The sequence below is a fragment of the Oenanthe melanoleuca genome, chromosome 15, assembly GCF_029582105.1.
Source record: "Oenanthe melanoleuca isolate GR-GAL-2019-014 chromosome 15, OMel1.0, whole genome shotgun sequence".
NCBI classification, from domain to species: Eukaryota; Metazoa; Chordata; class Aves; order Passeriformes; family Muscicapidae; genus Oenanthe; species Oenanthe melanoleuca.
Window position 1 is genome coordinate 6,589,265 of NC_079349.1, and position 27,157 is coordinate 6,616,421.

Genomic DNA, 27,157 nt, shown 5'->3' on the forward strand with positions numbered 1-27,157 from the left:
GTGGGTCCCTTCCAACTCAGAATATCCTGTGATCTGTATTGGAAAATGCTGTGTCCCTGAGACCAGGGCTCCTGTGTGGGCTGATAAATCTGCTTCAATCTGTCATGTTCAGATCTTGCAGGAGGCTTAGCTCTGCTGTTTGAATTGCCTCCATCCAGTAAGGAGGGTGGGTGAAAATGGTATGGATAAAATGTTTCTAGAGAAAAGAGTTCAGTCAGTCAACTGGAACCTGTGTAGTCTTTTTGCTGGTACAGAAAACATGCCTTGCCTCCCAAGCAAGAGCTAGGCTAGTTCAAACAAGATCAGAAAACTGATTTAAAGCATAATATTTGACTGCACAAAGGTCAGAATATGAATACAGAGAGCTGCCATTAATGTGTATTTCACAGTATCTTGCATACCTAAGGTCTGTTGTGGTTTTACCTTGTAAATGCCACCCTAGTATAAGTGGTGAATAATATTTTAAACTATTCAAGATCTCTCTGAGGTTTAGCTTGCAACAGATATGCAGTATTGTGGGAATTACACAACTAATAACTGCAGTGATAGTGTGTGATAGAGCTGTGATAGCCCACAAAACTTGGATCATTTGCAATGGAGTAATAATAATTGAAGAAGATGTAAAATACAAATTACTATGAGAAAAATTATTAACGTGGTGTGCATTTGCATGCTTGTGTGACTACAACTGCACAGCACATGTGCAGCAGGTCCAGCAGGGTCCCAGTCACTCGTGCAATACAGCTCTGCACACCCAGAGCAACAGAAAAAGGAATTGGGGTCACTATGTCCTCTGGTCACAAGGATCCACGTGGACACTGCAAGGTCATCAGAGGCTCCATAAAGATGCAAAATCCAGCTGCCTCTGTGGCCTTCCTCAGTACTCACAGATAGCTCTGAGGATTGTAGCACCGGAGGAAATGTCCCTCCAGAGAGCCCAAGCCCGTTCTGCCCTGTTGGAGACATTCATTAAGATTCTTTAACTGTCTCCACTGCCATTAAGACAAGCAAAAGCACAAGCCTGGGGAGATCAATGTTCCATAGTTGTGTTGTTCCTGGTAGTGTATTTCTTTCACTATCCTGTATTGTAACACACTCTTTCCCTCTCTGTCTCTCTCTCCTCCCTCCCATCTCTTTCTCTCTGCAGCCGGAGCAGCAGTGCTAGCAGTGCAACGAGCATCAGCCTCCCGAAACACCTGCCCCTGTCTCCCCAGATTCCACCTCACCATTCCTCCGGCCCAGCTCTGCCCCTCTCCATCTCTAATCTTGCTACCTCGCACTTCTCTCTCAGATCGCAGACCCAGCACCAGCACCATCCGGCCATGTTCGCCACCCCACCCACGCTGCCACCTCCACCAGCGTTACCCACCAACAGCCTCGTGATACCAGGGCACCCTGCGGGTAGGTCCCTTCTTCTGCCAGGGCTAACCGGCCGTGCATGCACTGGAGGGTGTTGAGAGATGGGCTGGCTGGTGGGCAGGAGAAATCCCTCGGCACAGACCCCTCAGTGTGTGCTGGAACTGTGACAACTGCTCATGAAACAGGTGGGAGACATTGTGCTTTACCAGATGAGAGATTGTAGACACATCACTTCCTATAGTTTCCCATAGCTTCCTATAGGAAGTCTTCAAAGCAAATGCAAAAAAAAAAAAAAAAATGCCCTGTTCAGGGCATGAGTTGTCCTGCGTGGCATTCCACAGTCATTAGACATTTTTGAGATTAAGAGAGAAGTGATGTGCAGTTTGCCATTCTCCCCTTCTCTCTCCCCTCTCCAAAGAAAGTTGCTGTTGTTAGAACTGATGAAAAAATACCGTTTCTACGGTTGTTCTAACTGAGCATTTGAATCTGACTGAATCCCCTGCCTGATCCTTCGACCAGCAGCACATCCTGCTGGCAGAGCAGGATCCTCTGCCTGCAGCAGCATAACTGTGCCCATGGCTCCATGGCCTTTCAGTCTGAGTCAGACAGCTCAGCTGACAAGTTCTGCTGTTCTACTCTCACTATCTTTGCATCTTTTAAAAAGTTTCCTTTGTTCACCCTGGCCGCCCATTCTATTGTCATTACTGCCCTAAATGCCCTGTTTATAGCTTATCCATTAGCCTACAGCTGTCCCTGGAAGAGACCCTGGCAGCTGGAGACTTCCCAGCAACTTTCACTTGCAGGAGCCTCCTTTTGATCTGGCATTTGACTCCACAACTAACTCAGCAGGGATTAAACAGGACAAGCATTTTGCAAAAAACACACTCTCTGTTTCCTATAAAGTCAGTTAAAGGAACAAGGAAATGACAGATCTGCTGTGGAAAAATCTGATGGTCTTCCATCCCCCTTTTTTGCTTCCAGGAGCTCTCGTTATTTATTACTGCTTCTTTAAGTAAAAAAAAAAAAGAAAAAAAAAAGGTACGAATTGGTCCAAAGTGAGCTCTGAGAAGGATGATAGACAAAAGTGCTGTGGGTTCCCCGCCAGAGACAGGACCACATAGGCCAAAGCTGGCGGCTGTCACGGGCCCTGGCACCATCTAGAATTTCAACCACATGGCTGGGAAGATGTTGGCAGCACAGTGGGAGACCTATTCATTGCTTCCCCTGTTTAAGGCAAAGGACTACTCTGATGGAGACTGAAAGCATAGCAAAAGGAAATAGCAAAGGACTCACTAAAAGCATGATATTGCAGTCACTGAAAGCAAGTATGTTTTCACCATTAGCTTCAGGAGATGCAAGATCAAGTGACCTATTCACATTCAGCAGCTTGCCAGGAAACACTAACAGTCTTGCTCCTACTAAAAGGATTTCTCCTGCAATTTAAGTAGGAGAAGCCGAAGTTAGTGGAGGAAAAGGTCTGGGTGTCTAACCCTGCAGACGGGGAAATGCCTCTTGTCTGCACTATATGAAATGCCTGCAAAGTGGCGCATCATAAAATCAATACAGAGTGCTGCAGAGCCAGGAGCTTCTGTTGTCATTCACATAAAACTTCCTTAAAAGCAAACAATATTGCTGAGCAGCCCTGAAGAGGGAGACAAGAATGCAGTTCTGGTGGCATTTCTTCCTTTTCAAACCTAAAGCTAATACAAGTAACTTAGGAGCAGCCCTTTCTGGGTTTCTGCCATCTGCTCCAGGGTTGCCCTATTGTGGGACACACAGAGGAAACAGTGTCTGTGTCTCTCCTCTACTGAATGTGAGGGCACCATGAGTGCCCTTTTTGTGCCATGCCCAGCTCATGTGTGCACACAGGACAGTGTTTGCAGGTCCCAAGGGCTGCTCAGGCACCCTGCTCCTGCTTGTCTTATGGTGTGACTGGACCTGACGTCACTGGCAGGTGCAAGAGCTTAGTTCTGATCCAGAATTGCTCAGAGCCCCTCTCAGAGCTGGGCTATTCCTTTGCAATTCCATCCTTACTACAAAGCAGCCACATCTCCAAGTGCCACACAGCTTCTCCAGACATCTCCAGGCCTTTTCTCCTCCTGACGGAGGCCAAAGCTGTGGTAGAGGGCTATGGGCTGGAGCCAGCTGCAAATCTATCAGTCTGACTTCCAGTCTCTTAAAGAAATTGGATATCAGAGCACTTACAACTGCCAACTTGCTTTTATCTCCCCCTCCAGAAAAGTGGATTATCTTGATGCTAACAGAAGGATTCGGTTTCTTTAAGTCGTGCCAGATTTAAAAGCGTAAACACACACACACACACACGAAATCATGCTCATATTCTCTAAAGAGGTTAGGTTTTGGACCTAAGTGCTTTCAGCCTGTAGTTTTTTTGCTTATTTGCTCAATCCGAGGAGAACCCATTATAGATTCTTTTGCTCCAGTGCCTTAGGCTTTAGTATCACAAATATGTATATTTTCTGCTTTTGTATTAATTATTATATGGATTGCAGCAGTACAGAGTACCTGCTCTTAGCAGTACGTTTATTACTGAAAAGCAAATGACTTAGGCACCCAAAATTTGCTTTCAAATGTGACTTTCAATTGTAGGTTTCTAAGTGATAGTAGAGACCTTGAAGTTCCCCATCAGAGTGCATGTTTTTAAAGATCTTAACCATGTCACTTCAGAAAGTGATTGATTTAGACATTTCTAATGTTACTGTAAAAAATTGATGTGAAAGAAATCCCTGCAGAACATGAAATAAAACTTTAAAGCACAGGTGTTCTTTTGCCCCTTTATATTCAGAGCTGTAGTTTGAAGGGGCTGTTACAGTGAAAGAAGTGGATTCATGTAAATTCAGAAGCAAGTAGATCAGTCAGGACTGAATGTGTGTCATCCACAGCTGGGGACACAGGTTGGTCTTTGCTGCAAAAATACATAACATGTTGGATGCTAATCCATGTGTGAAGTTTTTAGGCAAAGCCACAGATAGATTTAGTTGTTATACTAGCAGACATTTTGGAGAAGTGGACATTGGTCCTTACTGTCTTCAGTGACATCATTTATAAAGCACTGGTGTCCTGAGCCACGTTCACATTCAATGCAGGTTGTTATTCTAGAGAAAGATGCTGAGAAGAGGCTACGGCATACGGTGGAACATTTTGTTTCAGCAGTCATTGCAACCTTGATGAGATCTTGAGCTACTTCAGTGTTTGTCCTCTTCCCACTGATTCCTCCTCTGTATTTTCTCAGAGGAGAAAAGCCTGGAGGCAATGACAAAAAACAAGAATTACAGCCTGTTACAAATTGAGGAAAGGACTGCTTGCTATTTAAGATCTCAATAAAAAACTTACTGCAAGGAAGGCCTTGATTTATAGGATAGATGTTTCTGGTCATTGCATGCACGTGCTGGGGCTGAGAAGGGGCATGGCACAGGGATGGGTGTCTGAGCAGGCATTTTCCAGCCACCCAAACCCACAGTTATCCCATTGCACTGCAGAACTTACCAACGTTGTACCTGTGAGATACGTATGTGTCAGAGCTTAACACACATCACATTTTACTGTGTGTGTGTGTGTGCCTCTGACTGTCACACACCCGGAGGATGAAGGTCAGTACTGCTGTTTTAACGGGAGCTGTTGGCCTCCAGGGCACTCCCCAGCACCTCGCTGCTGTGGGAAGGTGCAGCTCCCATGAGTGACCCCAGAGGTGAGGCTGGATCTCTGATATTGACCTCAGAGATGAGGCTGGATTTCTGAGGTGTATCCCAGAGGTGAGGCTGATCTCTGTGTCCCAGAGGTGAGGCTGATCTCTGAGCTGTGTCCAGAGGTGAGGCTGATCTCTGAGGTGTATCCCAGAGGTGAGGCTGATCTCTGAGGTGTATCCCAGAGGTGAGGCTGATCTCTGAGCTGTGTCCAGAGGTGAGGCTGATCTCTGAGGTGTGTCCCAGAGGTGAGGCTGATCTCTGAGGTGTATCCCAGAGGTGAGGCTGATCTCTGAGGTGTATCCCAGAGGTGAGGCTGATCTCTGAGCTGTGTCCAGAGGTGAGGCTGATCTCTGAGGTGTGTCCCAGAGGTGAGGCTGATCTCTGAGGTGTATCCCAGAGGTGAGGCTGCTCTCTGAGCTGTGTCCAGAGGTGAGGCTGATCTCTGAGGTGTATCCCAGAGGTGAGGCTGGATCTCTGTGTCCCAGAGGTGAGGCTGATCTCTGAGGTGTATCCCAGAGGTGAGGCTGATCTCTGAGGTGTGTCCCAGAGGTGAGGCTGCTCTCTGAGGTGTATCCCAGAGGTGAGGCTGATCTCTGTGTCCCAGAGGTGAGGCTGCTCTCTGAGCTGTGTCCAGAGGTGAGGCTGCTCTCTGAGGTGCCGGGAGGACAGAGCGGGGGGCGCGGGCGGCGGGCGGCCCGGGCGGAGTGCGAGCCCCGATGATGTTTTCTGCTGTGATGACTCATGGTGTTCTCTCTTGTCTTTAGATACCAGCCTGTTGATATCATTCAACCAACCAATCATGTATTGCCAGCCTCATTCGGGGATTCTGATTGGTACTTTGTCACAGGCATCTCTCTTACCTCCACCAATGAGTCCTCACGTAGAAAACCACCACAGCATGACCTGCAGAAACAGGGAATGCCAGGTGAATATTGACTCTTTCTCCTCCGTCTTTGTGGTACTCACAGGCCCACGGGCCTCTGTGTCTTTTTTTTTTCTCTCTCTCTCTCCTCTAGATCACGAACTGCTCAGGCAAGAGCTGAACAACCGGTTTTTGGTTCAGAGTTCGGACCGGGCCGCTGCCTCACTTGGCCCGGTGCCGCTGCTGAGAGCGGAGTTTCACCAGCACCAACACACGCATCAGCACCAACACACCCACCAGCACACATTCACTCCTTTTCCATCCAGCTTGCCCCAGACGCCGCTCATGCCGCCCTCTGCACCTCCCATGGTGCGTACCCCAGCCCAAAATGTGAGGATAAGTAGAGCATCTCTGGTCAAAAAGCCTAACCCACTCTTGTCAAACAAAACCCAGCCCTCTTCATTTCAGCCAGGTGTGCTGTCCCTGCCCTTCCAGCCTGGAGGCCAGCACTCCCAAAGGGACCCCCTTTCCACCCAGAGCCCCCACACCAAGCCTCCTGGTCCCCCGTGAGCAGATACAGCACCCACGAGACAAGTCCAAAATCCTTTTAGTTTGGTTTTTGTGTGTCCTGCTGTGTATTTCTGTTCCCCCTCTCCCAGAGCCAGCTGCCTTGACACATCAAAAGACACCAACCAGGATGGCACAGGATAGGTGGCTTCCAGCCCCAGCCACTGTCCCCACAACTGCTAGGTGCAGGGCAGACCGTGCTGGCTTACCCAGAGCTCTCACCATAGTGCAGCATCTCATCCAATACCAGTTCTGTCCCTCTTCCTCCTAATACCTGATCTGTATTGATTTAGGCGTTTTATTACTTGATTACACCAACAAGCACTAATTTGTGTGTGGCTGGTTCTGCTGGGAGAGATCCTCCTGGCTGTGTAATAAGCATTTGGTCATTGAATTTGCTTGTAACACAATGGGACTTTGCTGCAGCTGTTACAAAATTGTGAGGGATCTGCTGCAAATGGATTTTGTCAGTACTTTAAAACGCACTCTCTCCCCATTTCTGGCAATTACTTCGTGAAATTGAAAGCACAAGATTGGGCTTTTTTCCCCCTCTCAGTTTCACACTGTGTCCAAAATGCAGAAACAACCCTATTTAAGGCTAGCAAAAACAGCCTTTGGGAAGAGCTACCAAGGATTCAAGTAGCGTAGTGTTTCCCACTTTTCTTTCCCAGTGCTGACTACTTGATGACATTCTTGGGTTGTAATGTGATTAACAGCAAGACAATTAAAAGCAATATCATCCACTGAAAATCCAGCCCCAGGTGTTTGCTCAGTGTACTTGTGTGTAAACACCTTTCTTTCTTTGCTTGGTCTGTGTAAAACAATCCTGAATCTTTTCTCAGAAGTCTCCTGTGTTATTTAAGAGCTGTGATACCCAAGCTTGGGAACAGCTCCTTCCCCTTCCACCCATGCCCGTTGATGTCAGCTTTCAGACCAAAAACAACTTGCAAGGTTCTTTTGTTATATTTCATTCACATCATCTTATATTCCACTAGATCAGGTCTGCTAATCCTAACACCAGAGAAGAGTGTTGAAATTACAGCTGCATGTGTTTGGTAATTTATGGTATTTACACTGGAGGGGACATGGCTCCAGTAATAACTGTAATTAATGAAATTACAAATCTACTCTCCTGCACATAGAGGAGTGTGAAACAGCAGCTGACTTGCCAAATAAGCAGCTTTTCCTCAGGTCCTACAGCTCCCTTCCCTGCCTTCTTCCCATTCCCTCCTCCCCAGCAGAATGTACATACTGTTCAGAAATGTAATATGTGTGTGCTTTGGGTTTGCTTTTGAGATGGTCAACAATAGGACAAACAGGGCACAGACTACACACGTGGAGGTGTTAAAGCCCCTTGCTGGAACAGAGAAAGTTTACAGTCACCTTTTCTCTGGGGAGCTCTCCCTTTTGCAGGAGAGGGGGAATATATTTGTGTATCTAAAGTAATTCAGCCCTTTCCCAAAGAATTCTGGTGATTACAGGAACCCAGGAAACTGAGAATTGGTATTGGCTGCCCCACAGTAGATGGTGGGCTCTAATGGAGGATGTTTCTTACCTGCTAGTCTGTGATCTAGTTCAGCAATCCAGCAGCAGATCCCAGATCTGGACCTGGAGCTGAACTTCCCTGTGTTTCACTGTGCTGCAATATCAGGACTGCTCTCTTCCCAGAGCAGGAGCCTGTTCATGCAGTGCCTGAGATGCCTGAGACAGGGTTGTGCAGTGAGCATTGGCTGTGCCCAGCGTGGCCTGGGGGGCTCCTCTGTGTTAGCCTGGGGAGTCAGTCATGTCCCTGATGAGCAAGTATGGAATAACCAGTCAGTTCTGCTCTGTTAAACACTTACACATGGACCATGATTGTTTGTCTATGTTGAGATCCTGATGTGTCTGCTACTGCCAAAACCAAACTCACCTGTTCCCTTTTTTTTCTCTTTTCTTTCCAGTTTGACAAGTACGCTCCCAAATTAGACAACCCTTACTTTCGACATTCCAACGTGAGTGCTCACCTTTCTCGTTGGTTGCTTTGTTAATGGTTCTGCTTGCTCTTCTTTTGCTCGTTTTCAATTGATGAGTAGTGTTTTGATCCATTCATTTCTAAAGCTCTTTTTCCGTCTTGATTTTTATGTTTTTAAGGTACCAAGTTTTCTTTGGGCTTTTTTTTTTTTTTTTTTTTTTTAATTCTCTGTCTCCTGCATTTTTGCTGCTGCGGCTCTGTATCGCTGTGCCTGGGATGGCAGGGAATGCGCAGGAATTGCTCAGTCAGTGGTCATTGCAGTACCTTTGCAGCTGGTGCTTCTCCCAGTGCAGCAGCCCGGAGTGCATGGCTCTTTCACAAGGTTTTGCTCAGGTCACAGGAGTAAGGCAGACTGGTGGTTTCTTCCTGGTGCTCCCCACTGCTCCAAAGCACAAAAAAACTACAATGTTTTGGGACTTGTAAATCTGCTGTATGTGCTCAGGAGAGGCCTAAGCAAAATTTCACCTGGCCCACACAGCTACAAGGTGGTGTGCATGTGGCCTGTGGTTAACGTGCAGTGCAGCATATTGTGGTTCCTTTTGCTTTAAAAATTAAAGCAGGTCACATGTCAAAACAGGATCAATTTTTTTACAACAGCAGAAAAATGCAAAGTTAATGGAAAGTGAACATCAACCCCAAATTATGCTCTGTGCTTCCTGCAATAGTCCACAATTTTTGAAGGCACACTCGTTCAGCACTATCTAGAAAATTTATCGGATGAGTGCATTTTTCAAGTTTTGGCTTTGCTCTTAAAAATTTTGAAAGCAAATTTATTGTGTATTTTCACTGTGGCACTTGTTCAGCACAGTACTATTTTTGTATGTGCCAGGCTTGGCACCTACCTCCATTATTGTTCAAGTCATCCTGTGACATAAGCATCTCTTTTTCTTTTGTAGTTCTTTCCAACCTATCCTCCAGCAATGCCTGGAATGCCACCCATGCTTCCACATTCAGGTCCCTTTGGGTCACTTCAGGGAGCATTTCAACCTAAGGTACAGACTTCTTCTTCTGAAGGCTTTGTTCTTTTGCTGGGAGAGAAACTGTGTTCAGAGTCTTGTCTCTGGTGATTTTGCAGCACATGATTTAACTAGCAGAAGTGCAGCACAGGGTTGGAAAGTATCACCCCACAGAACTGTGAGCATCCTCTGCACAAAGCAGCCAACACTTTAGCAGAAATTTTCACTTGGCAGTGCAGATCCTTCCTTGGAAAGGATGTAGTGGTTCACTTGGGAGGTCTGCTGAAACTGGAGGAGAAGCATACAGTGAAGTGCATTATTTTGATTGAAATATTTACAGCTCATAATAGACCGATGAGTCCCAAATCATTTTATAAATCTAATGGTCTGAGATTGCAAAAGATAAACTGTGTTTATTCCCAGAAAAAACAATGAGAATTTGACTGCACAAGTGTGGGAACAATAGGGAGAGACTGCTGGAAATGGGTAGAGCAATTTGAAGGAGCTGAATTTTTATTCCCAGCTCCAGCGCTGTCTGACCTTGGGCAAGTCGCTTAAACCTTCTGTTCCTCAGCTTCCTCATCTATAAAGTTATCTTGCAGTGGGTTTTATAAGGGTTGATTAATGCCTGCAAGCTTCTTTGAGATAATGTGTTTGAAAGGTGCACTGCAGCTGTAACATGTCATTACAACTAGCACTGATTGGCATTTGGAAATGTTGCCATCATAACCTCCATTTTTTGGCAAATTCTGTGGTATGCACTGCTTTTTTTTTTCTCCTCTCAGACACGTTCTTTTTATTAATTATTTTTAAATGTAACAAAACTGTTAAATCTCTCCAAACAAGAAATAATGGGCTGTATATATATATAAATATAGCATTTGTTTGAAAATGGAGCATGTACTCCATTTGTAAGGTGACATGTTCAGCTTCCTTACATGCTGTGATTTTAGAGATTCCTTATCTTGAACTGCATTTCCACAGAACTCTGCTACTGTGTAAGAAGGCTTAAAGGACCAGCACTGTAGCCAGGCCATTCCTGTTTGCATTTGGAAGGTGATTTCCATATCCACACCAGGCAGGTCTGGGGATGTGCTTCCCTCAGCAGCCTTGCTGACCTCAGTGGAAGTCAGTAATTAGCAGCTGCTGCAAATAAGGCCTTTTACAACCTTCCCCTTTAACTTAATGCTTTTAATGGAAACCAGAGGATTTCCTCAGTGCCCACTGAATCCTTGCCATTATTTTCTTTTAGGGATACATTACAAATAGCAAAGTCTCTGAAATGGCTTTGTTCAGAGGCAGTTTTGTATGTGGTGGCTGCAGGCCTAGAGAAGGAGCAGTTCATGGAAGCAGAGGGAATAAGAGGGACAGAACATGGCCATCCCTTGATGGAGTTTGTCTGCCAGTGTTAGTTGTTGTTACTCTTGCAAGGGATAACAGGGAGTCCCTACAGGCCCTGAATAGTAGAGTTGACTTTCCAAGAAAAGGAGCTGCAGGAATAAGGTGGAATTGGAAAAATTTTGCTCACGTGCAGTCAGTGCTGTTTTGCCATAAGGTTCCTTGCTGTTCATGAGGAGCTGCTGCTATACCAATGGCACCTTCTTCTGCTTTCCATCTTTACTACAGAGTTTCACAGATCCCATCTCACTGTTAAATACCATTAGGCCAAGGAGCAGTTGCATAGTGAGAAAGAAAAAGTGAGCACAGACCCTTTACGTTTTTAAGCAGTTCCTAATGCTGTTATAACTGCCTTTTAATTCATTTTAGATACATCCAACATTTGCTAGCTTGAGTTTAGGCAGTGCAAGGTCATACTCTGGTGCGGTGGTTAATCACTGACATTTAATCTCTGCACAGTGCAGTATTTACATACAATCTAACATCTGAAAAAGAGAGGGATAGGTTGAAAAATAGATCTGCTGCTTTGGCACATTACTTTCCAGTTTCCCAGAGGAGGCAGAGCTGAGCTCTAGGCAAAGCCACTCCAGTCATTGTTACTGCGTTGTTCTTCCATGGTCTCTCCCTCCCAAGCTGTTTGACTAAAGCCTGCATAATTACTACAGACCTGATTATTTGGCTTTGGCACTCTGACTCCTGCACTTCCTGCTTTCCAAAGCAGAGATCTTGGTTTTGTTTTTCCCCTTCCCATGTCATTTGCCTACAGCTGTGCATGTGAGTCCACTGCACATAAATCCAGGCTGATGGTAAATTTCTCAGTGAGTTTCCCGAAGGCCATTTCTCACAAGCTAAGAACTTGAAAAGGTCAGAAGTATTCCGTTTACTTTGCTGGAGGAAGCATTCACATCTTCCTCCAGGGGACAAAGGGACAGGATGACACCATGCTGTTAACATGTTGTGATCTTAGAGCTCTTGCCTGTATGAAAGCTCTAACTTATTTGCCACCTTATATCTACCTCAGCTGTCAGGGATGCCCTGGGAGCTCTGATGTGCCTGGGGAGTGCATTGACTTACCTACACACACTGGAGAACTTGCTTTTTAATGAGTCTGGAAGTTACATAGCCTTAGACAAACTAAGCCCCATCATCCCTCCCACACCCAGGATTACACTTATGCCTTGTACTGCTTGAAATCTGCTATAATTTGACCTAAAACATGAGTGAAATAATCTCTTGGGGAATGAGGTTTAACCCCTCTGCACTCAGCTGTGCAGAGGCACCAGGTGCAGTTGTTCTGGGAGTGGGAGATGGATGAATGCCAGAGTGAGGAGATGAACGAGTTCTTGGGGATCATCTAGGACAGGACAACAGGTGGGATCCAGAGGAGGAACTGGGATTCGTTCAATGAGGTGTTTAGTTCTTGCTGGAAAATGATGGGGTAAACAATGCAAAGCTATAAAAGACCCACAAGCACTTTCTAAAGTTTCTCATTTTTGCCTCATTGAAGCAAATAGATGGGCTGTTGCTGGTTCAGGCATTACCTGGCCCCAGTCAGAGAGGGGCCATGGTCCAGTGTGTGGAATATGGGACTGGGATGCTCGAGTTACTCTGTTCCTGACTGCTGTGCTGGTTGCTGCCTGGAAAATTGAGAGACTCAGGCCACATCTCTCACTGTCTCTCCTACCTCCTGCCTGTTTTGTCTGAAGAATAAGCTTTGGGGTCAGGGATGTCTCTTCCCATGCACATCACAATGGGGTGTGATCTCAGCAGGGCTTAGGGATGCTACTGGAATACTTTTAACAGCTGCTCAAGAATAATAAATGACATGGTGGTTAAATGCTGTTGGCTGTCAGTAAGAGATAACATTTAGCACTTCAAAGCTCGGTGCAAACATGGACTAATTAATGCTGTTAACATCAGACAGAGATGTTAAATGCACCACTGGTGTGATACAGTATTATTCACGCTTTCCTCTTGTCTTTCAGACTTCAAACCCTATTGATGTAGCAGGTAGACCAGGCACAGTCCACCATACGCTGCTGCAGAAGACTCCAGGGGTAGGCAACATAAACTTCTTTTCAGCTTATCTGGGTTTACAGTAAACACAGTGATTGCTGATAATAAAAGGAGAAGCAGGCTGGTGAGAAAATAGGCCTTCTAGACTGGGAACATGCAATGAGGAGAGATGTCTTTTTCTGGTGAGACAGTAATCTCCACCAGTCATGAATTCAAAGGGATGTATTAGCTTCTTTCAAAAGTCAGAAGAAAATGGGGCAGGAAACCCCTTCAATGTCTTACCTCTAAGTATTGCTTGGAGAGTAGTTTTATGCGCTCCATTTCAGAATAATTACAAGGTTCAGAAAAGCACTGGCACTGTTCAGTTGCTGGCATGAAGCTGCTTTGTTTACCATAAAATTCTGCTGAGTTTGGTTCAAGGAATGAAAGAGAAGTTTTAAGCCTTTTTTAAAACTTAAGTTTCCCATGTAACAGGGGACTTCTCTGGAACATTGCTTTCTAAATGCTTTTACTTGCTCAGAGGAAGGAAGTTCCCCACCTTTCTGTATATTGGCTAGTTTTAGAAAGACTGATTGTTTTATTTCTGCATTTTCCATAGGTGTCAGACCCTTATAGGCCTCCAGTAAGAGTAAGTAAGGTTTGTGGGGGATTTTATATACATATTTATATATAGACACTTGGAATATTGTGCATGTGCTTTTGAAATTTAACATATCCAGTAGAAAATTTCATGCTCATCCTTCACTTAAAGCAAAATGTCAGTTAGCTGTCTGCCACTTCTGATTAATAACATTTAGGTTGAATCCCAGCCTTATTTTGCATCCATTTATGTGCATTAATAGTTCACAGTATGAAATGAGGGTCACAGAAATAAATGACTGTGAGCATGGGCAGACATTCACCAGTGAACAGATTTGTGGTGGCTTAGGTCAATGTGCTGATGTTCCACATAAGCAGTGGAACAGTGAGTACCACAGCTGAGCTGAAAATAGGGACTTGTTCAGCTGTGGCACTGCTCATCCTGGGGATTGTTTGTTCCTACCCTTTCCCTCGCCAAAAGCCAGTAGCCATAATAACCACGCATGACTTAGCCTGCAGTGCAGTAGGGGTGAATGAACAGGGCTCTTTTCAGAAACAACTTTCAGCCATTAGTTGCTTTCTCTTAAGCATGGCTTACTGTTCTTTGCTGCCATTCATTTCAATTTGGGAAGGGGGGAGTGCAAGGAGGAAAGAACAAGGCAGGATCTCAGATGTCCATGAGATGGGGAAGATATCCCACATTCTTCCTGTTTCCTTCTTAATTTAAACATCATCTGCTGCAGTACAGAAGCAAATGTTGATCACCCATTGTGCCATTTTAGTAATCAGCCTTTCTCATTGCTTAGCTGCCTGGTTGACAGTAAGGGAAATGAAATGTTCTATCTAGATTGCTAACGTATAAATTAATCTAAATTCTTGTGCTTTCCACTGCAGAAACCCGGGAAGTGGTGTGCGGTTCATGTACAGATCGCCTGGCAGATCTACCATCACCAGCAAAAGATAAAGGTAATTCAGATGGTTTCTGGAACAAAGCCAAGTCTTTTAGCTTACAGATCGTATTTGAGTGAGTAATGGGCAGGAAGCAGTTACTGTGGTGATTCTCAACCTTGCCTGATTGATTAACTAATACTTACACTCCTTTAACATTTATTGTAGCAACTGTAAAGTTTATCTGAGGGCAGAGGAGGTGGGTGTATAGCCAGAAAGAGGGAAGGAAAGTGAGGGGCAGAGTCATTTCCCCAGGTCAATAGTTTTTTTACAAAGCATGCGCGTTTAATGTCGCTTCCCTCCTGCATTGGTACCTCCTGTGGAGGAGGTAATGAAATGGCCGATGCAGTGAAGAGCATTTCAGAGCAGAGAGCAGGAGAGTAGATTGATAACATCAGTGTTAGAGGTTGTGGGGCTTCCTGTGCTGCTGTGCTGGTGGGCAGAGGGAGGGGGTTTGACACTCGAGAGGTAACAGGATGTAGGTACCCTGGGGTGCTGCTGCAGGCTTGAGGCTCCCTATGGCAGGTGGAATAGCTGATAAAGGGACTCGTGTAGATTTTGTTTGTTCATAGCTCCAGCAGTAGCTTTTTTGTCCCATTAATGAAGGCTGTTCTCTGCTTAAGCAGGTGCCTCTGAAAGGGGTATATGTCCATATATTTTAATAATACTTAAAATACGTAATCTTTAGGCTATTGATAGGCTTCTATGACTAAGGTGCAGTTCTGGCCATGCTCACTTCTACAGGGCAGGGATAAAAGCAGTCTCTGGAGGAGCCTGATAGCTTCCTTCATCCTTTGCCCCTTGCCTGCATGCTGAGCTCTCCTGGCTGCAGGAAGGGCATAGTCAGGGGACGTCTCTCTCAAACTGGAGAAGCAGAACAGATGAGCCCATCACCCAGCTCTTCTGTCAGCAGCTTTGTGCCTGCAGAGTATTTTTTGTCAGGCTGAGAGGGCAGACTGCTCCTGGGGTGCCGTGCACTCAGTGTGTCATGTTCCTGCTCCAGCATGTGCTGAGGGGCTGTGTGCTCCCTGCAGACCTTCCCTGGGATGGGGCAGGCAGCTGAGAGGCTGGGGCTGGGCTGGCCCTGCAGAGCTGGCAGAGCACGACACGGCTGCGCTGCATGACCGGGGACTGTCACTCTCCCTAACGCTCCCTGGCAGGGCTGAGGAGGGATGGCCTTAACTCCCTCTCTTGTTCTCCCATAAAAAAGGAACTGTGTAATGAGATTTGTTTTATATCATTTGACAGCAAATGCAGCTGGATCCTCACAAGCTTGAGATAGGTGGTAAACTTGACCTGTTCAGCAGACCTCCCGCCCCTGGAGTGTTTCCAGGCTTCCATTATCCACAAGATCTTGCCAGGCCTCTGTTTTCTACCACAGGTAAGGGAAGATCATTCCTTGTTGATTAAAAAAAAACCAACAAAAAACAGTCAGTGTATGTCATGCATGTCTTTACAGCTACATATACCTCAAAAATAGAAGCAGGGTTGGTTCAAGGGGTGCAGAGACGCTGCTGTAACCAGGGCTCTGCCACCACCTCCAGTGCAGGATGTTCTGCACATCACTGAACTGCAGCAGTTGGCTCACAGTCTTGTCTATGCAGCTGGTTCTTATGTGCCTGATTAATAGGCTATAGAGTGATCTTTTAAAAGTGATTTTGACAAAACACTTGAAAATGTTTCCATTTGCACAGGATTGGAAGTGGCCCCAGACTCTTTCTTGCTTTTATGTTTGCCTTGTTATTCTTCTCAGCTTCTCCACTCACCAAGTTTCTATTTGTTTTCTGAAAACAAGGGGTTTTTTGTAAAAGGAAAACTTCAATAACAGCATTGAAAATATCCCAGAAGGTGTATTTGTTAAGTATTTATTTTTTAAATAGAAAATTCCCCTATGTGTTGCAAAGTTCGGCAAAGTCTGGGCCTTAAAATGGTATATTGAATTTACAAAAAGCCCCAAAGAATTAAACACAGTTTACATTGATCAATTGTTTTCCTATCTGTTGGAGAAGTAATTACAATTATGCAATTACCAAAGGGCAGTAACCTTCACTGTGCTGTTCTCGATGGCTCTGACCATGGGAGACTGCAGCTCTCACATTCTGGTCTAGGAGGCCAGTGTGAATTCATGTGGACATCTGTCTACCAAATGCCAAATGTTGTTTTTATTCTCAAGCTTAACTTTCCCCTCAGCTTCTTCACGTTTTCTCTCTTTGTTTGCGATGCCATAGTCTGTGTTCTGAATGAGCTGCATCAGTTGATGAGATGGAACTTAGCTCTTTCTGCATGTAATTAATTGGCAAATAATGTAATTTTCTTCCCTAGTGTTACTCCTGTTTTATGATGCAATATTGCACAATCACCCTAACTCAGTGCAGACATGATCATATTCAGCCTTGGTTCAATCCTGTTATTAATTAATGACGTTGAAACTGTTTTGAACTCTGTCCCAAAAATGACAGAAAACAAACAGATGACAATTAAGCTGAAATTTCTGTGAGAATTGAGTTTCAAATGTAAATGCCAGATAGCCCTCAGGAACTCCACCTATGCTTCAGTCTTTCTTTCTGCTCTGTAGATGGAAATTCTTAAGCATCAAATGCACATTTCTACCACACATAATCAGTGCTGGTATCAGCTCTACATTGTAGGGTGCTACCCTGTATTTTGGTCTCTGTAAAGGTGTTGTGATAGTACAAGGCCAAGATAGTTATTGCATCTATTTGGATGCATAAGCACTGCTTATTTACAAACCTGTGGCTGTTTTCCTGTGGCAGATGTTTCCTTATCACTGTCCTCAGTCTGTTCTGTCCTGTCATTACAAAAATCTTGTTTCATGTCTGATTTTGCTACTGAAGGCTGTTCAGGACAGAGTTACCTTAACAGGCAGAAAAGCACCAGTCCAGTTGGTATCTGGAGTTTTTTCCCTTAAAAGATGCAAGCATGGCTTGCTTTTCATTTGTAAAAGCAAGAGGGAAAATAGTATTAAATAGAAACACTGGAGAAGGCAAACTAATAGAAAACCTCCAGTAGAGAGAAACAACCTTACAACAACCTGTCTGTGAGTATATTAATAACAAGAGCCATCACACAGTAAATCCATGTAAAGAGTGCTGTCAACGTGAGCAAACACTGCAGCTGGAATACGTGGAGGAATAAATCTTTTACTCTGGAATATCTGAGGCATTCTTTTCACCTTACTGAGCACGTGTGCAATTGATGTGAATCATTGGTTCTGCTGCATTGCCTGGTTACTGGGGGAGACATAAGTTATCTTAGGGCCACCTGTCTCCAGGACGGATGCTGGGCTGCCTGGCAGACGGTCTATTTAATAACTGCCTGACAGCCTGCAATGCTGCTCCTGGCTTTCTCCAGAGGATTTTTTATTATCAGCCCATGTAGTGGAGTTTGTAAGCCGTCTCCTTTGAAGAAATCTCCCATCCATTATACACCTTCTGAAATCTTAAAGGATTAGAAAGATGACAGTCTCCATCCGTCTTGAAGCATTGGAGCAGTCAGAATGTTTATAGAGAGGTACTAGATAGGTCTCGTCACCATGGTCTCTCTTAAGTTTCTTCAACTCATTTTCTGCCTGCTTAGGCTTGAGGTGCCCAGGCTGGTGAGGAACACAGAGCTCTGTCTCACCCTCATTTCACTGTTTGCTTATGTTCTGGAGACATGAGTGTGTTTCACAGCAACCATCAGGCTCTGTGTCCAAGGAAGGCCAGGTCAGGTGCTGACCAAGTACCCCAGTGACATCAGTTTTTTTCACACTCAGGTTGTGAGCCTGTTGAGATTCACATATGCCTGCATGCAAAGGAGGAAAATCTCTCATTTTCTGCTCTGAAAGGAGAGCAGAGTTTTCTGCATGAGCCTGGTCCACCTTGAAATACAGGGCAGACCTGCTTGTTTCACCCCCTTCCTCCCCATCTCCTCAGCCTCGTGTAATCCAGCAGGCTCAGCAGTTTTCTTTCCCACGAGGAAGCATGGCACCATTGCAATGAGCAGTGTCTAGGAAAGGGAAAAAAATACCAGGGGGGAGCCTGTGGTTGCAGAGACAGATGTGAGAGCGTAGCTGGAGCTCTCGTGGGAGAAGCATGATTGGTGTTCCCTGCGTGCCTGTCATTAACTGGTGTTTCATATGAACTCTAATCAGCCTCTTCCGAGCACCTTCTGTCTGGGCCCATAACCTGGGCTGACCCTTTTTAATGTAAACATGGAGTAATGAGTGAAAATGTCAGACAAAGAGCATGGCTTCCTCCTTACTCCAGGTGAGCAGCAGCTCTCAGTGCAAGGCCTCCTCCTGCCTCCTGGTGCCCTCTTAGTCTCCTTGGTAAGGCTCCCAGGGAAATCCAGCCTGGTGCTCACTAGGCTGAGGTTTGGGGGCTTCCCCTGTCTTTGTTGTTTAAATGTGGCCTTTGCATCCAGCTCTTGAATGGGAGCTCTGTGTTACAAGGAGTCACTTGCCCCTGAACTAAAAAGGGACCTTGTTCTCACAGGTGCGACACATCCAGCCACCACCCCTTTTGGTCCCTCACCTCACCACAGCAGCTTCCTGCCTACAAACCACTTGGCAGGTAAGTGTAAGTAACCCTGTCTTCACCTCTCTACCTCTCCCCCCTTCCTGGCTCTCAGTGGTCCTGCACTGTCCCACTGGGGGAGGGAAAGGTTTAAACTGCCTCAGGATCCAGAAGCTGGGCAGCTTCTCATCCCTGCCAGCTCCTAGCACATTCCCTCACTGTCCCCCAAAAGAGAGAGCAGTGCAGAGCTGTCACATTTGTCACTGCTGGGACACTGCACTGGAGCCAAACTGTGACCTGTAGAGTCCTGTGCTCCTGAATGTGCCTGAAGAAATGGGGGAAATTTGTGCAAAGATACCTCAGACAAGCCTCAGCTTAAAATGGGCTCCTCCTGTACCATTTTCCACCTATGAAAGGTCTTGACTAGGTGCTTTAAAAGAGTTCAGGGAACACTTCCTGGCAAGTAGATGTTCTGCACATTTTGCCAGCCTTTCAGTTTCCTAATTGGCAGTAAGTAGAGCCTGATTTTGTCAAATTTCCTCATTTAGAAGCTCATTGCCAATTAAACTTCAAGCTCTGTTGATTAATGTTTTAGTAACATTCATCCAATCAGTAAATGTGGCATGCCACATGACCTAGTAGACTTTTTTTTCTCTTGCAAATACCCAGATTTACATCAATTCCTGAGCATTCTGTCAAAATTAACTATCTCTACCAAGTCACTCAGCCACTTAAGATCAAAGAGGAAGGGCAAGAACATCTATTTTAAAATAAGTAAATAAGCAAATAGCTGTTTGCTTAAAGATATGAGCTATTTGTGCCATTTGCCTTGATATTTTAAATGTGACATCTGTGAGGAAGTGGAGGGCAGCATTACCTCCTGTAACATGGCAAGTTAAGGGCTTGAAGGGGACAGTCAAAAAGCCAGTGTGCAAAAGGAGGAGTTGTTTAGAGATGACACTAGGAAAGAAAACAAGTACACTACTAGGATTTAACCCATAGCTGTCTCTGGAGTGAGGAGACCTGAAACAGTCTGTGTGCTCTCAGAGAGGAACCTCTCCTGGTGATGGGTGCCTTTACTGGAAAAAAAATGCAGAAGCAAGACAGTCATCTCCTCAATGCTGGCCAAGGGGCCTGCTGAGATTCTTCTTTCAAGGCAATTGCAATGTTTCTTCTATTAGTACTGATAAGGAAAGAGTTATAGCTCAGCAGCCACCCTAATTTCAGCTATTAGACCTTAATTTCTAATTCACTTCTGACTCACATACAAAAGTTTATTACAGCACCTGTTTGCAGAGTGAGCACTGAATCCCTTCTCCATTTTAACATGATGGGAATTTTCTGTGCAAAGAACCTTGCAATGAGAAGGATCAGCTTAAAGTCTGGCCTAATCCTACTTGGATTCAAACCGTTAAGAAGGGGAGGGGTGTGTTTCATTCTCCAACATTCTTGGCTAAATGCCTGCTAAATCCCTGTTTGCCTTTCCAGATCCATTTAGCAGGTCAAGCACCTTCAGCGGCCTTGGGAACTTAGGCAGCAATGCCTTTGGAGGATTAGGCAGTCATGCTCTGAGTAAGTACTGGCTGGGTTACTGCAGACAAACATCCCTTCCAGAAAAGCCACATGCTAATATTTACAGCAGCTGGTGGTAGTTTTTAAAGAAGTTTAATTCCTAACCTCCATTCTCCTATCTGAAAACACTGCACCTAAGATTTCCAGGTCTCTGCGGTGGGAGCTTTTCTGCATGTCACAGATCAGTAGCTGTGCTCTGCACCTCCTCACTGCTGAGGGTTGGTACCTTGTGTGCTCAGAGAGAACTGGAGCTGCAAAACCCCTCTGAGCTCTGGGACCCTGTGGGCACCTAAAGTAACACCCTTCACCAGTGAAGATGCACAGTGGAGCAGCTACTGATACTTCTAATTCGTGTAGACTTCCTCTGTAACCGTTGACTGAAGTTTAAATTACCTGTATAAAGTAATTCTACTTCAAAAACATGTTACCTGTAGGTGAAACATGCTTGAGAGCCACACATAAGAGAGCACATAAGAGAGCATGCTTGTGCATCTCATGGTGCAACAGGAATCAGCTGAAGATGGATGGAGGAAAATCGAGTGACTGTTCTGAAAAGCCTACAGCCAAGCTCTGTGTTTATACACACACACACACATACCACCAAATACTCTGGGTTCTTCAACAAAAACGTCCCTGAAGCCTCAGCTGCAGGCAGCTGATTGCTTATAACTACCCACAAATTAAAGTTTCTGCCAGAGAGAGGAGCTGAGGTAAAATACTGCTTTTGTGCTGGAGCCCTTGCCTGGGTGGGGGGAGAAGAGAAGCTGGACATTTTCAGTAGTCTTTGAGTTATGGAAATGTATAAAGCTTCCTCCAACAACAGCCTTAAAAGAGCTGGTGGATCTTACACCCAGTGTTGGAATTATCTGTGTGCACTCACTAGTAGCTCCCCCTCACCATTAAAAAGCCTTAAAAGAACAGGTCTGGTTGTGACTAATATTGTGAGAAATGTCTGTATAATGATTTACTTTGAACTATTTTTAACTCTTCCTCCCCCTGCCATTATTCTAGCTCACAACAACATTTTTACTCACAAAGATGGCCCAAACCTGCAGAATTTCAATAACCCCCATGAGCCATGGAATAGACTCCACCGGACCCCGCCGTCCTTCCCAACTCCTCCACAGTGGCCCAAGCCCACGGATTCGGAGCGAAGCTCCTCGGTGACAAACCATGACAGGGACAGAGAGCGGGAGCCCGAGAAGAGGGATCTTTCTCTGAGCAAGGACGACAGAGACAAAGACAGGTGAGCACTGTGGCCTTCTGACCGCTCCTCCTGGGTCTATTTTTCCTCTGTATTTTTTCTGTTTTCCCTGAAATGTTGCTGATCCTTAAAGCAGCTGATAAGCTTTTTCCTCAGATAAGCTAACAATACCAAAAAAATTCCTCTTTGCCTTCTAGGATTTGTCTTCTGTGGAAATAAGGTAACCCAGTCCCTGCTAGTCGGTTAACAGAACACACCAGGCTGAGGAACTGAGTGTGTTGCTGTGTTCTCAGTGTACTGAAAACTTGGTTGTTTTCAATGCAGCTGCTTTAGGATTGCTGTGTACTAAACTGTGATGGGTCCTTTGGAGACAGTCATAGTTCTCATTAATGTACAGATATGCTGATGAATTCAAATGTTAGCTGGACATTAACGAGACAAAAATGCAAATGCTGTATCTGGATTGTGCAGTGTGCATAAATCCATTAGCAGAACTGATTTTAAAAAATTGCATTGTGGGCAAACCCGTATTAACAATGGCAGGCCTGTATCACCTGGGCTATAGTTACTTCATTATCTCCCAGTTACATGATTTTGAAGCTGTAAAGCCCTTTATATTTCAGATCCCAGTTGTCTCCAACTTTCTAGGCAATAACAGCCTGCAAGCCTTAGATCTGTGTGCTTGACTAGTGATAGGGGTTCATCGTTAACTGGAGTGCTTTTTGTAAGATCTTCAGGCAGTACCTGTGAACAAGATTATATAGGGGCAATAGGCTGAAAGTCTTCTTGCTTTACGTGTTAAATTGTCTTGACATCCTTGCACAGATTTCGTTCAGGTAGGGAAGGTTTCCCTTCTTGACTCTAATGGAATTAATTTGCAGACTAAGGTTACTTTACTCTCAAGAGTGTTCACACAGGGGTTAACAGCTCTATTACACTTCTATTAATTCAGCTTAAGCTGTCCCCAGCATCCCTGTTTGGGCATGGTTTTAATGAACCACATCCTTGACCAGCAATCAGAACTACCACAGAGGAAAAAACCTGGGTTAGCAAATGCAATCATAAGGGATAAATACTTACACAGCTCCCAAAAACACCTCCTGCTTTCAGCACTCAGGTCTTACAGCTCTCAAAAACAAACACAACTTAGAACTTAGGCATCAGTGAGCCTCTCAGCTGCATAATGCAGTTCTCTCAATCACATGATCATATTTTGCATTTAAAGTGTTTCTCCTTCAGAGCAAAGTGCTTTTAGAAGGTGAGCATTATTTATTCCCCTGTTAAAAAGGTGGGATTAACTGTGACTAATTGGCTTGCTCAGAGGCAGAGGTGCAATTGGAAATGTAAACCTTTGTGCCTCTCTTTCTAAACCATGGATGTTGTCATCAGACCCCTTGTTTATCACAGCATGTCCTCTTGAAACACAGCTCAGTTGCTCAGTTTCGTGGCCAATTCAAGAACGTTTCTCCTGAAGCAACTGGCTTACCTGCAAGAACTGCCAACACCAGAAAGTCTTGCAGTTCCAAAGGAAAATCAGCTTCACCTTATGGCTCCTTCCACTCAGTGAGGCTGACTTGGGAAGGACCTGCATACATTTCTGTAGGCTTCTGTTTTGTGTGCCTGGGTCAGTGTTCTAGGAAAGGAACCCAAGTTTCACAGCTGAGAAGATTGTTGTCTGGCAGCAAGATGTGCACATGAACACGTAATAAGCTTTTTCAAAAGAAAAGCTGTTTAGAATTCTTCTTCCCTACCTTTCTCAGTGAAATGGTCTTAGGGTAAAATAGCATCTTCCAGCCACATTCCCAGTTTAGTCCTACATTTGTAAACATTTAACTTTTTTTTGTCTTTGAAGTTTGCTTAGCATAGCATCACAGCTGCAGCTGATGTTTGTAAAGCTTCCCACATCGTTTCCTGAGCAGTCTCAAATTGTTCAGCTGGGCACAGCACTGTATATGCCCAACATCACGTGTGTGTTTGTCACATATAACCAAGGATGTACCTTCTGTCTTTTTGCAGAGACCTCATGGATAAAAACAGGCATTCGAACAGATCCTCGCCGGCATCAGCGCCAGTGACGCACCAGATCAGCAATCTCATCCGCAGCAACAGCCAGAGCTCCAGCGAGGCCATCAGGCAGGTCAGCCTCGGGGACAGGGAGAGGCCCAAGGAGCCCGAGCGAGAGCACCCTGAGCGGCTGAGGGAGCCGCCCATAGCGGAGCACAAGATCAAAGAGAGCCGCTCCCCGGTGAAGGAAACTCCAAGCCATGATAAGAGACCCTCTGAGGACAACACAAAGCCAGTAATCCAGTCTGTATCCCCATACAGCAAACCTGCACTAAGTGAGAGCCTGAAGCTTACCAATCTAATGAGCAAGGACATGGAGAGAAAGACAGAGCTTCCTAGCGACCTCCAGAAGATTAAGAATGACATCAAAGTCAAGGAGGAGAGGAAGGAAGACAGTGATGTGCTCGTGGTTGGGTCTGAGCCTTCCCAGCACTCGCGGTCAGTGGAGCACCCCCCACCGCCCACTCTCCATGGATTATCATTGCCCCACTCGATGGCTGCCTCCATGCCCATCTCCATGGGCAGCGTGCACCAGATGAACAACATGAACGTCCTGGACCGCAGCAGGATGATGACCCCGCTCATAGGCATGAACCCTTTGTCAGGGAGAGAGAGGCTGCCGCACCCCGGATTTTCCTGGGACCCCATGAGGGACCCGTTGCGAGATGCCTACCGGAGCTTAGACCTGCACCGTCGGATGGACTTCCAGCTCCGGACAGATCCTATCCATAGGTTTCCTACCACCTCTGGCTTTTATGACCACGAGCGTTCCTACAGAGACAGGGAGCCACACGACTACAACCACGAGAACCTTCTGGAAGCCCGCCGAGAGCAGGAGCGGTTGCGGCAAGTGGAGGAGCGCGAGCGCTTGCACTTACGGGAAGAACTTGAGCGTGCCAGAATGCACCACTTGCACTCGTCCCCCATCGAAAGCCACCTGGCACACGTGCCATCCTTCATGCCTCACTTGAGCGGGATGCATTACCCCAGACTGAGCCCATCCACTGCCATGCACAACGGGATTTTGAACAGGAACCCGCCGACCGCAGCGCTGAGCGCGCCGCCGCCTCTCGTACCAGCCAGCAGCACCAGACCTGCCTCCCCTCGCAGGACTACTCCACTCACAAACTCAGAGTCCAGGGACTACTCCCCCTCTAGGAACCCCAAAGAAGTAGAGGCACGATAGTCCCCAACATTGAATTTTAAACTCACCTGTACATAAAACAAGCAAGCAAGCAAACAAACAAACATCAACAAAAAAAAAAAAAACACAAACAGGAGAAAAAAAAAACAACAAAAAAAAGAAAACAACAAACCTTTTACAAAATGCACTGCTGTAAACTTTTTTTTTAATGTAAAATTTGTAGAAGTTAAGCACATTTCCATAAATAACGGGGTTGGGGACTTTCCAACAAGAAGGTTGCTGAGAATGGGAATTTAATATATAGGTATTGATTTTTGGTTTTGTTTTTTGTTTCTGTGCTAAAAAGAAAAAAAAAAAAAGAGTTAAGAATATCAAGTTTGTACATTTTTTCCCAAATGTGAGAAACATTTTTAATGGATTTGTATTTTTTTTAATTTTGTGCTCTTTATTCACTTAAAAAAAGAAGAAATTTTGCTTTTGTTTTTAGTTAAATTTGCATTTTAAAGGCCTCAGATCCTTAAGAAAAAAATACCCAGGGTTTCTTAAAAGTATTATTTATGGAAATACTGTAGTTTTACAGTCCACTGTGAGGTTCCCTTCTGAGGCCAATTGATCACTTACCTTGGTACTTTGGAACCGAAGTTACAGATATATATTAAAATATTAATAATAATAATAATGTACAAAACTGTTTGTTTTTTGCCTTATTATATTATGCAGAAATTTAAGAGGAATTTTTTTTGACTTCTTGTTTTAAACAAAAAAAAAAGAAAACAAACTGTAAATATTCTGTTAATATAAATGTACACCAATATTAAATTCTTAACATAGGTAGACTTTATAAAAATGGTTTCTAGAACCACTCTGGTTATTTGTTAACATGGTTACAACTCATACTCTTGTCACAGTCAGAAATTCACACTCAGAAAGCTCAGTACGGCATATATACTTCAACTATGCAAGAACTCGGAGGCAGGTCTTAGTGGATGTTGGGGGGAGGAAGGTTTTAAAAAAAAATAAAAATAAAAAAAACAACCCAAAAACAACCAACACGCAACTCTGGAGACAGAATGGCAATGGCATGTGAACAGGAAGAAGGATGCTTGTGTTTAACAAAAAAAAAAAAAAAAAAAAAAAAAAAAAAAAAAGAGAGAGAGACTGAATTTTTTTGTACAAACACAAGGGACAGTTCGTCAAGGAAAGAGAAACACGCTCCTGGAAGGGAATTTTGGTTTCCTACTTTTCAAGCTGGCAAAAGCAGATGGAACTGGCACAGTACCATGCGGCAGACCCTTTCCTTATTTTTTTTTTCCTTTTTTTTTTCTCTTTTTTTGTGTTGTGGGCAGGATCGCTGGCAAGCAAGGACAATTTTCCGTGGACCCCTTGTGCTAATTGTGCAGTGTTCTTATTGGAATCTGTATACAAGACAAAGTAGAATTTTAGGAGTGCAAAAAAAAAGTCTAATGGTTGATTAAAAAAAAAAAAGAAATTCTGATATATTATCTATAGTACATGAAGACCATAAGCAAATGTTTGTTTCAGTGTGGTTCTGCCTTGAACTGCTTTTTGGCATGATTTATTTTTTATTTCCAATTTTACTTTTCATCCATATGTAAATTTTGCCATGTTTTACTTGCTGTACCATCCCCCCTTCCCTTATTTTATTTTTCAGTGTCCATGTTTTATATATCCTGGGCTTTTTCTCTCTAGTTAATTCAGCCATCCGCTACTATTTTCTTGGCTCTGTAACTCTTGTTTCCCCCCCCTCCCCGTCCTCCCCCCTGCACCCCCTGTAATTTTAAACATTCAGTTTCCTTGTAGATCAATGAAGATAAATACAACATTGATTTTGGATGAAAAAGGCAGTTGAGTGTTTGTGTGTCGTAGCCAGCGCTGTTGACTCGAGGCTAATGGTTTATTGACGGCTGGGAGGAGGCAGCTGGTGGAAAGGGCTGGTGCTGGGACAGGGATTTGCTTCTGCCTGTGAATCCCTGTCCCAGCAGAAGGAGCAGGTCGGGATTTGGGGTTTGGGGAGGAGAGCAGAGCAGTGCCTCCAGCCCTGCAGCATCTCCACCCCAGAGCCAGGGGCACCTGGGGCTCTGCGCCCCGGGGCTGATCCAGCATCTCCTGCCAGGGGAAGGAAGCACAGGGAAGGGAGCACGGCCTGTGTGCAGCAGCTCAGTGTGGAGGGACCCTGTGCAGCATCACCAGCGAAGGTTATGGCCTGCAGCCCTGCTCTCCCCTCCTTGCCTT

At 45.0% G+C, this 27,157-nt stretch overlaps 1 protein-coding gene across 25 annotated transcripts in view; it reads left to right on the forward strand.

The window, feature by feature from the left end:
• Window positions 1-26,765, forward strand: part of FBRSL1 (fibrosin like 1) — a 494,766-nt gene extending 468,001 nt beyond the window's left edge. For 7 of the 25 annotated variants that reach the window (XM_056504117.1, XM_056504121.1, XM_056504122.1 and 4 more), the window contains 12 exons: window positions 1,148-1,401; window positions 6,083-6,318; window positions 8,436-8,486; window positions 9,403-9,498; window positions 12,846-12,917; window positions 13,475-13,513; window positions 14,350-14,421; window positions 15,652-15,784; window positions 18,900-18,977; window positions 20,409-20,492; window positions 21,504-21,738; window positions 23,713-26,765. In XM_056504117.1, the coding sequence (XP_056360092.1) occupies window positions 1,148-1,401; window positions 6,083-6,318; window positions 8,436-8,486; window positions 9,403-9,498; window positions 12,846-12,917; window positions 13,475-13,513; window positions 14,350-14,421; window positions 15,652-15,784; window positions 18,900-18,977; window positions 20,409-20,492; window positions 21,504-21,738; window positions 23,713-24,946 (2,584 nt within the window). In that variant the 3' untranslated portion in view covers window positions 24,947-26,765. Of the gene's footprint in view, window positions 1-1,147; window positions 1,402-5,830; window positions 6,319-8,435; window positions 8,487-9,402; window positions 9,499-12,845; window positions 12,918-13,474; window positions 13,514-14,349; window positions 14,422-15,651; window positions 15,785-18,899; window positions 18,978-20,408; window positions 20,493-21,503; window positions 21,739-23,712 lie in introns of all 25 variants that reach the window. The other 18 variants (XM_056504124.1, XM_056504134.1, XM_056504120.1 and 15 more) reach the window with 16 other exon arrangements.
• Window positions 26,766-27,157: the final 392 nt, after the last annotated feature.